General features: G+C 37.0%; 1 protein-coding gene and 1 long non-coding RNA gene across 7 annotated transcripts; one reads left to right on the forward strand and one right to left on the reverse strand.

Annotated features, from left to right (window-relative positions):
• The first annotated feature begins 230 nt into the window (after nucleotides 1-230).
• LOC110839291 (TGF-beta-activated kinase 1 and MAP3K7-binding protein 1) lies at nucleotides 231-7,544 on the forward strand. 5 transcript variants are annotated; one of them, XM_022083372.2, is made up of 8 exons: nucleotides 231-1,173; nucleotides 1,698-1,935; nucleotides 2,937-3,069; nucleotides 4,088-4,328; nucleotides 4,734-4,956; nucleotides 5,155-5,254; nucleotides 6,022-6,142; nucleotides 6,460-7,544. In XM_022083372.2, the coding sequence occupies exons 1-8, from the start codon at nucleotides 1,035-1,037 to the stop codon at nucleotides 6,504-6,506; spliced, it is 1,242 nt and encodes a 413-aa protein (XP_021939064.1). In that variant the 5' UTR covers nucleotides 231-1,034; the 3' UTR covers nucleotides 6,507-7,544. The 5 variants fall into 5 exon arrangements, with proteins under 5 accessions (XP_021939064.1, XP_021939059.1, XP_021939061.1 ...); XM_022083367.2 differs by having other exon boundaries at nucleotides 234-1,173; nucleotides 6,022-7,544; XM_022083369.2 differs by having other exon boundaries at nucleotides 661-1,173; nucleotides 4,734-4,890; nucleotides 6,022-7,544.
• On the reverse strand, nucleotides 3,519-12,341 carry LOC110839294 (uncharacterized). 2 transcript variants are annotated; one of them, XR_015535561.1, is made up of 3 exons: nucleotides 12,239-12,338; nucleotides 10,683-11,642; nucleotides 3,519-4,303 (listed from the first exon to the last, which is right to left on the reverse strand). It is a non-coding gene; the product is annotated as an uncharacterized LOC110839294 (long non-coding RNA). The 2 variants fall into 2 exon arrangements; XR_002546421.1 differs by lacking the exon at nucleotides 10,683-11,642 and having other exon boundaries at nucleotides 12,239-12,341.
• Between the last annotated feature and the right edge of the window lie 218 nt (nucleotides 12,342-12,559).

A 12,559-nucleotide genomic window follows, 5' to 3' on the forward strand; every position in this document is an offset into this window, starting at 1 on the left:
TGACATGGGTGGGGCAAGAGTTGTGCATCGGGTATTGGTCGGGAAGCCTGAAGGGAAGAGACCACTGTGGAGACCTAGACGTAGATAGAAGGATATCAGGAGGGATCTATGGGCGATAGGAGTTGAATGAGATTGGATTTTGTTGGCTCAGGACGGGGACCGGTGGGGAGCTTTGATTAATTCGGTGATGAACCTTCGGGTTCCGTAAGCCATCTAGTTAATTAGGTCGTTACAAAGAATCCATCCGAGGCCACGTGTAACCTTTCGTAAGAAAGTATTATTTTTACGGTGAGGAGTTGTTAGCCCCTCGCCCAACCCCCCAAGCTGGAGGACCACTCCTTATAGACTGTCTGACTGCCTAAATTATGGGTTCACGTGGACGCTGCCAGAATGTTTTTTTAGCATTACCATGAGAACCACACCTCACGTAATTAGCTACTTGGTGAGATAAACCTACAACACAAATATATTTCGAGTTTCTGATAATATTTACGTAGTATTCTTGAAGTTAAACCGTGTCCACAACGTGTTACAACTACAGCATTCCTAAACTCGGTATATTGTCTTATAACTCATATGCACAGAAATACGAACATAATTCAATGTTAGAAGTTGGCAACGCCCGTAGCCTTCGTCACAATGCCAGGTAGCATAGATAATACTAACGTACGGTAAAGGCCAAATTACAGATCCATGACATATGTGTACGAGTAGCGTCATCTGTCTGTTAGAAGTTAAGATGTTTCAATGTAGCTCTTGGCTTTTACCGATAAAAACAGTTCATTAAGAAATGATTCGGGTTTTTATTAACATAAATTGAGACAATTTCACATTCCTCGCATGAAGAATATCTGACAATTGCTGTAAAGACTTTTACAATTGCTAAATGTGTTATCAGCTGCTCTTACAGTCACATCAGTTGGAGCATGTAATTTCTTCCCATTGTATTGTGTCATTAAAGAATTCTCGTGTTTTTGGCGTGATATGCTGACATACAATGTTAAAAGAATTTATGTGAGGTGAACTGCAATACAATGCCAACACGAGCCGAGCTACCCCGAAGCAACCATTTTCAGGAAACACACAGCTGGACTGATGATTTGCCAGTTTGTAGACTTTCGGGTAATGTTGCATTTATGTTGAACATGATGATGAAGATGGAAGTAATGTTGTGTGGGTATATATAAAACTAAAATATGCTTTCCTAATTGCATCTTCATATTGTATACTGGTGCCTCTGTTAAAGTTAGATTGATGTAAACTTATGTTATGATTTATTGGAATCCACAGTAAATTTTTCTTTTTTAAACAGTATTTTGCAAATTGCCTCAGTTTCTATCCATCAGAATTTAACCTGACATTCCTATAGTGATGTGATTTTAATTAAGCATTGTAAATTTTATCTCATAATATTGTGCCACTTTCCTCTTCAAGCTAGGTAAAAGTACAGTGGGATGAGGTTCTCAGAGTAGTGAGGATAAAGATGGCTGTCTCCTGGGTTGTAGCACCATGTAGTCTGATAGAAGTCTACCAACGTTTAAGAGGTACTTGCTGCCTCCATCATCAAGATGATGAGTGAGTGATGAATGATAGAGGCAGCAAGTACCTCTTAAACGTTGGTAGACTTCTATCAGACTACATGGTGCTACAACCCAGAAGACAGCCATCATAAAAAGTATGATTTATCTGACTTGTAGGGGTTGGTTTTTCAACTAACCAAATCTACCGAGAAGATGGATGCCGTCAAGAAGAACATCAGTTTGAAGATCGGAGCTTCCACTGCTGTGTAGATGATAATACATTTTTGTATGGAGTGTTTGATGGACACGAAGGTGTGCAGGCAGCCACATTTGCTCTTCAGCGAATGGCAGCAGAAATTCTGCTTGGCCAGTTATCAGGAAAGACAAGTGATGAAGAGATCAAAGAAGTTCTCAGGTATGAATCTGTCTTGTAACATACCAAAATGTAGATAATGCATGCTTATATCAGAACTATAAATTGGATCCTACTTGACACAACAGGAAAGAGCTGTCTCTATGACTGCAGAACCCAAAGGTTTAACATTTAACACTAAAGCCCTCCAATGGAGATGCCCCTGAGTTAATACCATCCACAGTTACCTTCATTACTTTTGAATACATAAGAATGTTAAAAAAATTATTAGAAATGTCAAACTGGATTTCAGCATTGATCAAGTCTTCCTTCCCATGGTTCTAACAAAGTGGCCTGCACCTTACAGTTGGGTTTAAGACTTGGCTATGAAGTCTGACATACTTGCTTTACTTTCTTGTTCTTTACAACTGGTTACTAAATTTTTATCATCTGTTGTTGTTTGGTTAAGGATTTTAGTGACTATCAACACATGAAACAAATCAAACCATAACTTACCAACTAAGCTCAAACCAATTAACTTTAAAGTTTGGTAGTGACATTGCCTCAGCAACAAAAGTAATGCTGATGAGATTTGGTCACCACTTCCTCATTTATGATAACAAGGTGTACAACATAAAAGTTGGGATCAGCACAATTATCTCATGGAAAGAGATGTAAATGTCTGTGCTACATGGATGCTGGCCACACTTTAAGTGTAAGGTTAACTGTATAGGGGTATGCTACTGTGTTGCACAACAATCAAATGGATCACCATAAGCTTTGATGCATAGTTGATCAAGGTTAAGGTGACAGGCTTTATATTGGGTATCCTACCAATTACTGAGACAGCAGAGTCATTGGCCGTCCTGCTTCATGTTTGGAGGATTGCAGGTTTCAGTCTCAACCTAGAGGTCAACTATACGTATATTTTTATGATTTTACTCTCTACCTTCAAGCAAATATTATGTGGATCTAAGCATTGTTAAATAACCCATACCTATCATGTGTTGTGACTTTGAACCTAAAGAAGTGCAAGTGAATCACATATTGCTTTATGGATTTAGGCAGGCCTTCATTGCTGTTGAAAAGGGGTATCTTGACTCTGTGGATGACAGACTAGCTGAGCGGACCAGTCTTCAGTATGAGATACCAGATGGTATGACTTCTTATGAGGCTTATCAAAAGTTCCCTCATCTGGTATGTACATAAAATAATGTATGTGGTCATAAGATTGTTCAAACATCAACTTATTTGTGTACAAGCGTGTTTAAATGTAAGTCAATGTATGTCAGTTAGATGCATTAACACGAATATTCACGCATATGTTTCCACCTGCATAAATAAATATTTTCTATTCAGCATGGATATCCTGTTTTAAAATTTGACATCTATTTAATGATGAAAATAATATTTATTCTTTCTGTGTTTATTTGAATGGTGAACAGAATTATATTCATTTTTAATTGGTTTGCATCAGATTTTGAATTTCAGTTTCTTTCTTGAAATGTACTTATAATTTATTGTTGCTTATGTTTATTAATCTGTGGCTCACTGCTTAGAAAGGAAGTTTCTTAGAAAAATTTTGAAGCTCCTCCTTTCAACCAATTTCCTCATTATTTTATGAAATGGGATGGTGAAAGCAAACATTTTTGTACTTTTTTCTTTATATATGTGAATTAGAAAATAAAATTATTTCATACATGTTTTGGAGCATCTGTTGGCTAATGTAGGAATTAGACATATACTTACATTATCTGAGATATGGAAAACATGTATGTTGACTTCCATTTTTCTCTCCACTTGATGTGAAATGTACGTGAAAGGACAAACAATTTAAATTCATATTTCTCTGCAGTCTTTTTAGATACTTTCTCATGACCATTGATATGTGTATTGAATTTGTGATACTTATTACATTTTCATATGCTTTGGAAAAGTGTCATTGACAGATGCTTGTCCCATGGGTCTGTAATGTATACACTCACTGCTGTCTGTTGGCTAATTGCATTGCATGCTGCTTGCATATGAGTTTATGACATAAAATTATTATCCCAAATATATATGATAGCTGCTCACGAGGAAATGTTGCCGTTTACATACTGTACGACTAGGTTCTTCTGTTCATGAGGCTCTGTTTACTTAATGTGTGCAGTGTGTGTTAAATCCAAATCCATACCTTGTTGATGCTACATAGGGAAGCCATCTTGTTATTCAGGTGGACAAACTGAATGCTCTCAACTGTGAGCTGTCTGCTGGTACCACAGTTGTGGTGGCCCTAGTCTACAGTGGACGCTTGTATGTAGCCAATGTAGGAGACAGTAGAGCCCTCTTGTGCCGTACTGATTCCAACGGAGTGCTGCGTGTTGTTCAGCTCAGTGTAGATCATGATCTGCGCAATGAAGATGAACTATTGCGGCTTTCTCAGCTTGGCCTGGATGTGGACAAATTTAGACAAGGTAACACATTATTGTAGCTTTCAATATTTCAGTTTTTAAACTTTTAAATCAGATTCATTTCCTTGAATGATTTGAAAGTGAAGTTTTGGGTTGAAATTTAGAAACTTATATTTTTTTAGTTGTTCTTTGATGATGTTGAGTTTGGAGACAATGGAATGCTATTAATGTGAAATCTGGTGAATCTCAGAACTGTACAATATAATACTGAAGATTAGCAAAACTTGTAACAAATTATAGAAATTATATTGTCAACATGTGAATACCAATTTAAACCTTAAATTTTGGAAACTCATAATGAGGTTCCTAAAAGTATGATTTCACTTTAAAATATGCAAAATAAAGAAAAGAAAGTCTTTTTCATATTTTGATTCCTCTGGAACTAATATTATTTGTATAATGTGACAGGGTCTCGTCTTGGTAATCAGGAGAATACACGTTGTCTTGGAAATTACTTGGTGAAGGGTGGTTACAAGGAATTTGATGAGCTGGTGACTGCCAGAGCAGAACCTGTCATTGCTGAGCCTGAAATTCATGGTGGTATCCAGCTGGATGAGACTTGCAGGTATCAGCAGTTGACATGTCTGTACCCTTCACTCTGTAACTGTATGCAGTGCAGAGCAACTGGCTGGTATGTTACATGTGGTTAAAATTAAATGTTCCTCACCAAGTAAGATAACTGGCACATACACATATTTCCTAACAGAAAAGACTTTGCAAGTTGCTTTTGTTATTCATCTTGTAACTGTGTGTGTACAGTTTTTCCATAAGATAAATATGTCTATATTATTTCATGTGAAATTCAGAGTGTCTTATGGTTGTTCCGCAGGTTTCTACTGTTGATGTCTGATGGTCTCTATAAGTCACTAGTGGAAGCCACAAGAACTGACCAAGTAAACAAAGATATTGCTCAAATGGCTGTGGAGCAGGTGGGAACTGAATTCCAACAAGAACAGAAATATGCAGATATTTTTCATGTGTATTCTTTACAATCCTTTCATTATCTTATTGCAACATTAATCAATATAGATATTACATAGCACAGAGCCATAAATTATTTTTCCTTATATACAGAAGTCCCAAAAGAATGTACACACACATTCAATGAATGAAATAAAGACATTTTAATAAACTAAACCATTACATATGTCAGCATTGGCACTTTGTGAAATAGCAAATCTAATGTAAATGTTCAAAATGACCATTGTTAGTTGTGTATAGATCTTAGGACACTCTGTATTTAATTAAATATTCGCCATCACCACAGCTGTCCTGTCAGTGTGTTGAGTGGTTAACAGTCCCATTTCATACTCATGGGATCTTAGGCTTCATTCTCATCCAAGAGCTTTCATGGTTTTCCTCATTCCTTTCAGACAAATACTGTGATGGTGCCTTAAAATAGGTCATGACTTCCTTCCACAGCCTTCTTAATTCATAATTTACAACCATCCTCCTGTTTGTTGCTGTGCGACTTATACTTCTAGGAAAACGTTGTTAAACTAAGAAACAGTCATCTGTCTCATGCCAGGTCTAACACTATGACAAAGCAGAATAATAATGTTTTGCATATATTAGTTTTCTGATTGTTGGTGATACAGATATTCTGATATACACACATCATCTTTAAATGCTTGTCAATAAACTTTAAAATGTATGTAAAAGAAATATATCTGTGTGTGTGTTTGTGTTTTTGCAGTTTCGTGTCCAGTCAACACTCACCGGAGTAGCACAAGCAGTTGTGGACAAAATTGTTCGTATTCATCATGATGTCTGCATGAGTGGTTCAACATCTCCTGATGGCCACTTCACTGTGGCTGGTAAACGAGATGATATTACTCTGCTTGTTCGAAATTTTAATTTCCCATTACCAAACGCATTAAATTCACCAACAAATGCAGTTGTTCGTTTCAATCCCATTGTGACAACTGTTTCAACCTCATCATGGAGTGCAGGTGATGATAATTCCACAATAGAGAACTCTTTGACTGATACTACTGCAAGCAATACAACGGATGATCAGAATAACGACACATCGACCACAGAGAGTTCATCGGATCTCTTTCCAGACAGGCCTAATCCTGTGGATAGGAACACGAGAATAAACGCTTATGTCGATTTTTCTGATTTCTTTCAGAACGTAGAAAAAGCAAGAGCAGAAGGGACCTTGCCATTGGATATTGAATTCTGAACAAAATAACAGTAACATAAAATTAATTTATTATATTTAATTTGGTAATACAACTCAAGTTCCTGTGGTAAAGCTAATTTTCAACTTGATTTTTTTCCCCCATGTGTTATCCTCAGTCACTCTAGTCTTCTGACCGTATGTCAGGTACTGTCTATTTAATATACATGACAGTTTTAGGAGTAATTGTACTTTAATTGTTAGGCAACTGGTTATTATTACAATAAAAACATTTAGCTATGGCTGAAACTGATTTTGACATATGGAACACAATTTGAACGTGAACTGAGACAGATGTAGCCAACTTAAAGAAGTGGACATTATATTAATCCAGAGAATTAAGAAATGTACATGAAGGGGTAAAATCTGAAACCAAAGCATCAGACAAGTAAAATGCTATAAAGTTTATCAAATTAACGATACACTGGCGCGGGTGTGTAATACACATGAACAACAATAAGGTTTCTTTGAGAGTGCTAAAATTAAAGGCAGTGGACATTTTGAAGATCAGAAACAAGGTGGAGAGACCAAGTGAGTGGGAAAGCAAGAACACAGTAACAAGAGGAATGCTTATGGGAGAACAGAGAATAATGGAAAAGGCTTTGCCATGAAATAATCCATCCTAGAAAATGGTGATAATGAACAGGATCAAATGCAGAACCTTTGAATACTAATCTGTCATGGTAACTGGTACAATAAATGGTAGCCGGTTACCCGAGGACAGGAATGAAGCCAATATAATTGTAAACACGTTGTCTTCAGTGTAAGAAGTTCCCATTTTAAATTATCAGTGAGCATAGCCAACCTTAACTAGAGTACACTAATATGTGCAGTTCAGTTTCACATTATTGGATAAATATTCCAGACAGTAATGCCTTGTTTATGTACTGAAGGACCTCATTGAAATAATTTTTTTCTTTTAATTAGAGTGTAACATGTGTAATAAGTAATTAGTCAAATGTTAATTATTGAAGAGTTGATTATTTGTGGCCTAATTTTAAAGATAAAATAAAGTAATGATGTTAATCTTTAAAGGGCTGAAGTTGTATTATTTTGGTTTTATTATATGTTCATAACCAAAATGATTTTTTATAATGGCAACATTTTTGTGCCCATATCGAGAAAGCACGAGGGACAGTAGGAGAGGGAGTCACATAGAGAGATGGAGAAAGACAGAGTACAGTTATACAGAAGAAGTTGAGGGAACAAAGCATGATAGCTGTTTACCATCAAATGTGTCATTCTGTATGGTGAGGCTAGCAAGAACTGTGAATTGATAGTTACACTACTCAGTAATCTTATTTTGCTCATAATTTCCATTGGTTCATCACTCCATGACATTAAAAATTTGTCATGGTACATACAGCTCATTGCTCCACACCAATGGATTAATCATTGCTAGTTATTATAATCAGTCTGAAGCTAATAAAATGAATCAACATAACCAATTTTGTGCTAATAATAAACCTAACCTATGGGCTGTAAGACCAAAGGGTTACTCCAGAAGGGAATAATATTAGAGTGATTTCATTTTTAAAGAAAAGGGCTGAAAGGGTTGACCATAATAAAATCACATTCAAAAGTATTTATCTTTTCTGAAGGAAAATTAAAATGCCTTCTTGATTTGCTGGGCCTGACATTGCTTCATTATGATGTAACAGGATTACTTTAGAATGTGGATGACCCAAGATGAAATAAATTACAGGTATATAAGACATACAATATTAATGTATGATGCTAAAACTAGGAATTTCAGTAAGAATGATAAAGTAAAATATTAAAAAAGGATGGATATATGGGGAAAAAAGGTAGAATTATGAAAAAGACAATTGTGGTATTGGTGGGAGGTAAATGATTCTTCTAAGTCACAGACCAGAAAAATAACAGCACTTTTTATACATACCACCTGGAGATTCTGGCATAGATATGAAGATAATATTAAGCTGGATATTAACTAAGTAAGGAGGGAGGTTATGGACTAAATTTGGATCAAGACAGGGACCAATGGTGGGCACTTGTGAAGTCAGTGATTGTCATTTGGGTTGTATGAAAGGAAGGAAATTTCTTTTCTAGCTGAGCAATTATTAGCTTCAAGAAGGACTCTTCTCCATGGTATTAGTTTGGACTAGTTAAACAATGAATATGTGAATACCTAGTAGAGCTCTGAAATGAAAATGAAAGGCAAAGAACCCATAGGAGACTTACCAGGTGACTGATGGTAAAACTAGCCGATTCTTTAACCTCTAAGCATGGTAACATTTAAACTGTCTAGAAGTAGCTGTCAGTACAATGTTTGACTACAGACTAGACATCCGGAGTTTGATCCCTGGTAGGGGCAAATGATTTTCCTACTAGCTTCTGCACCCTGGGCCTAGCCAACCTCCTATCCAACTGCCATGTTAGAAATAGGAAACAAGGGACATAAACTGCTCCAGGACTTTTATTTATATTTCTTATGTGGCTTAGCAATTCATCTGGGCTCTGACATTAAATTATTGAACTTTTTCATACAAAAATATCTAAAGAGTATGACAGATGGAAACTTGTGATTATACATAAATATTTGGTGCTGATTAATAAAAATATTATTAATATAAAATATGAAATATATTATAGCCCTCTTCATCCTGATTGATCTTGGAAACCCATATTATGAGCAGTACCATTGTTATTAATAAAAGATTTGACTAATTTAATATTCAACTTTTGAGTCTGATCAACCAGAATGAAAAACAAGCCATACTCCAAGACCAGTCAAGTTTGAGGGGAAGCCCATAACCCAACATAATACCTCACCTAACCTATCTCAGAATAATCAATAGCAAAACGACGCCGAGAGTCACGACGTATATTTCCCGATGTCAGCACTAGATTCCAAATAAAGTGAAGTAAGCCTCGGGGCGCTGTACGACAACGACGGAATGCTGACTCAGAATTTTGGAACGATAAGCGTAACAGTGACGAGCCTCGGGACACCATAAGATAAGACGCCGGCAAATCACGCAGACACATTATAATATAGCGGAGATGAGCCTTGGGACTCCATACGGCGCCGGAAACTCGACGCCTAGCGTCACGACGCTGACAAGATACCGAATAATGAGCAGACGAACCTCGGGTAGCCATACGAGACAGCGCTGGAACCCGACACTGAACGTCACGAGGTAGTGAACTGTCAACATTTATTCACAAACTAAACCAACCAGGTGACGAAAATTGTTTACTTTATGCTAATAAGAAAGGAAAAATGCGAAATAATGGTTAAAACTTCCTATTCAACCAGGTGGACTAGGCGATAGACTAATATTTTCCCCCCAAAACCCCTACACACGTCAAATCAATGTCACGAACAGGTGGCTTGTGTGTACTACCTGTTCTAAAAACATCAACTTACAATGGAACTTCCTTTAGTTTTTACGCACACACACACACAAATTAATAGGAGAATAAGGAATTAACACACAACACTTGCTAGTTGGAATGATTCAAACGAATGTACGCGGAACGATCAGTGCCATAGATCCACCTTGGTTAGTGGGAGAATTCACCATTAATAGGATGCAGGCGTACTAATTGAAACCTCAACATATAGGAAGACGATTGCGCCTCAAAAAGAATGTTATTAACAGCTTTATTTATTTCTGTACTTCGCCAAAACGATCTATACAAAGACATTCATTATTACGCCATATCTAAAATAATGGATGTACTATGTACTGGTTTTGTTCTGGTAACAACCCTCTCCTACTGCACTGACTGACCTCTCCTGTCGTATTGTTTTCTTCGCCTCTCTAAACATTGTGTATTGAAGAAAATGCCAAGGTTAAGCGCAGGCCTGAACTATATTTTTCGTTCTACTTTTCTTTTTTACAGGCATACACAAATTAAAACACATTTCCATTGCATTTACTTTAAACATAAAAGGGCACACAACCATCTGTTTGTCATGCACTGAAATGTAAACCGTCAAACTCTAACATATGAAACTTCGCAACTCGAGAATCTAGTCGGGTCGCATGAAACATCGTAGGTCGAATGCGGAACACAAGCAGAACGTTTTTACTTTCCTACGATATTGAGTGCTAGGTGGAAACCCAAAATACGCTGTACTGCCTTCCAGCGTTTTTGGCAGCTGAACTTTGTGAATTGGAACCTCGCGGTGAGTCACTTACCGGAAGTTTCTGGAAGGGATGGCAGCAGGCCGCGTACAGTCCACTCCAAATAAAATATCACCACGATATATAAAACAGGAAAGTCGATTTCACTACACTACATATCACTACAAAATAACACTGTAGAGAGTATTAGATAATTTTATATTCTTCACAACTCTTCGGTCCTCTTCCAATTCTTCTACTCCTCACAGACTTTGGCTTTCTGACATTCACTCGATTCATCACTACCGCTACCATTATCTTCAATTATAATATGTTCAATAGCGTCTTCGATTATGCCTTCTTGGTCATAATAAATGTTTTCTAGTTTTCCACATGCTGACATACATCATCCCATTCCTCTTACCCAATTTCTTCGAATCTCTGGCGACACAGATGCTCGACGTCCTTAATTTTAAATGTTGTGTTCTAGCTTGCAACCCATTGTCCTACATCTGCCCAAATAAGTTCAGTGAGGTTTAAATCGGGATAGTACGGCGGAAGTCTCAGCACAGTACGTTCTTTGTCTGCTGATCAATCACATAATATTTGTGCTTTGACTTATCTGATTAAATCGTACAGTTGAGCTTTCAACACGTTGTCACAAAATGGAATGTTTATTTCCAATAACCAGGATCCTTCTTTGATTAAGACGTCGGTGGTTTGTCTGGGTGTTGTGATTCGAGGCGTTATCAATGACCAGAAAGGAGATTGCAACGAACAGGTGGCGTGTTGTTAACACAGCAGTCACAAGACAACAATTATCAGGCTTCTACACTGCTGCACTGACACAGACTGTACTGGCCGAGGGAAACTCGTTCCTTCATTAAGTGGTCCGCATACTGGGCACTCCCTACAAGGTCAGCGGCCATAATCGGTGACATCTACTTTAAGACCACTTCCTTCCACATTCATTCTAATTCAGCATTCACATTAGCCCTTTAATTCGACGCAAGGTTGGTCTGTTGTTTGCATACTCTGTTATTAAAAGTTAGGGATGCAAAATTACGTACCCAATTATTTTGTAACATTGATGAAAGAGGAAAAGGTAAACATCAGCAAATATAACAGGCTACTTGGGCAAACTTTTCAAAATCGGAACAATTAAAACAAAGCAAGGCAATATTTCCTTAACTATTTACATGGCAACATAATTAGTATATTTTGGTCAGCTTTTTTGAAACAAATCCTATTTCAGAAGTTCCACTGATAAATTAAATGTTCTCTAAACATAAATAAGAAGCAAGTGTACTCCAATCCAAATGCGATCTCCCATTCCATTCCACCGTATACCCTAATTCCAATTAAAAGTCGCTTACACGGATCGCAGACATGGGTCGTTTCTGACAGAGCATTCCTTCTGCCATTGATTTTGTACATTGACGTAAAGGACTTTTGTTATATGTATGTAATTCACAATGCCAAAAGTGTACATACTGACATTTCACCACTTGCAAAAATTAATTTTAAGATTCGTAATATATTGTTAACTAACCTTTAAAGTGTATATATTTATACATGTCTCTATTAACATCTAACACGTCACCTTAAAAATTTGTATCGTTAATTCTTACCAGATTTTAATGTGCACTCTGAAGCTTCATAACCTGTGAGATACTCTGGTATCCAGGCAACTGACATTGCAAGTTCTTTGCTATTTGAAGAGAAAAGCCTTAAACGTCTTACCTGCCACAGTACTCTCAACATGCTCGGACTAGATGTCATTTTATTGCAACAGAAAATGAAGAGTGTGCGTTATGCCACTACGAAGCGGAATTAGTCATAACTGCACGAAAAATACCATATTTTGACGCAGTGTTATTGTTGTTTCTTTTTAAATAGAAGAGTTATTATTCTAGAAATTCCGATTATTGCCAGTGCTGCCAACACATCCC

This window comes from Zootermopsis nevadensis, unplaced genomic scaffold (assembly GCF_977971745.1).
Source record: "Zootermopsis nevadensis isolate Lab colony 2312 unplaced genomic scaffold, Znev_1.0 Znev_ptg000017l, whole genome shotgun sequence".
Classification (NCBI taxonomy): domain Eukaryota; kingdom Metazoa; phylum Arthropoda; class Insecta; order Blattodea; family Termopsidae; genus Zootermopsis; species Zootermopsis nevadensis.

What these genes read in the sequence shown, in the direction of transcription:
- LOC110839291 (XM_022083367.2), top strand. Translation starts at nt 1,035, where the DNA reads ATGCCAACACGAGCCGAGCTACCCCGAAGCAACCATTTTCAGGAAACA. An exon ending in TGTGGACAAATTTAGACAAG is followed by an intron (nt 4,329 to 4,733) that starts GTAACACATTAT and finishes ATAATGTGACAG; the next exon opens with GGTCTCGTCTTGGTAATCAG. An exon ending in CAGTGCAGAGCAACTGGCTG is followed by an intron (nt 4,957 to 5,154) that starts GTATGTTACATG and finishes GTTGTTCCGCAG; the next exon opens with GTTTCTACTGTTGATGTCTG.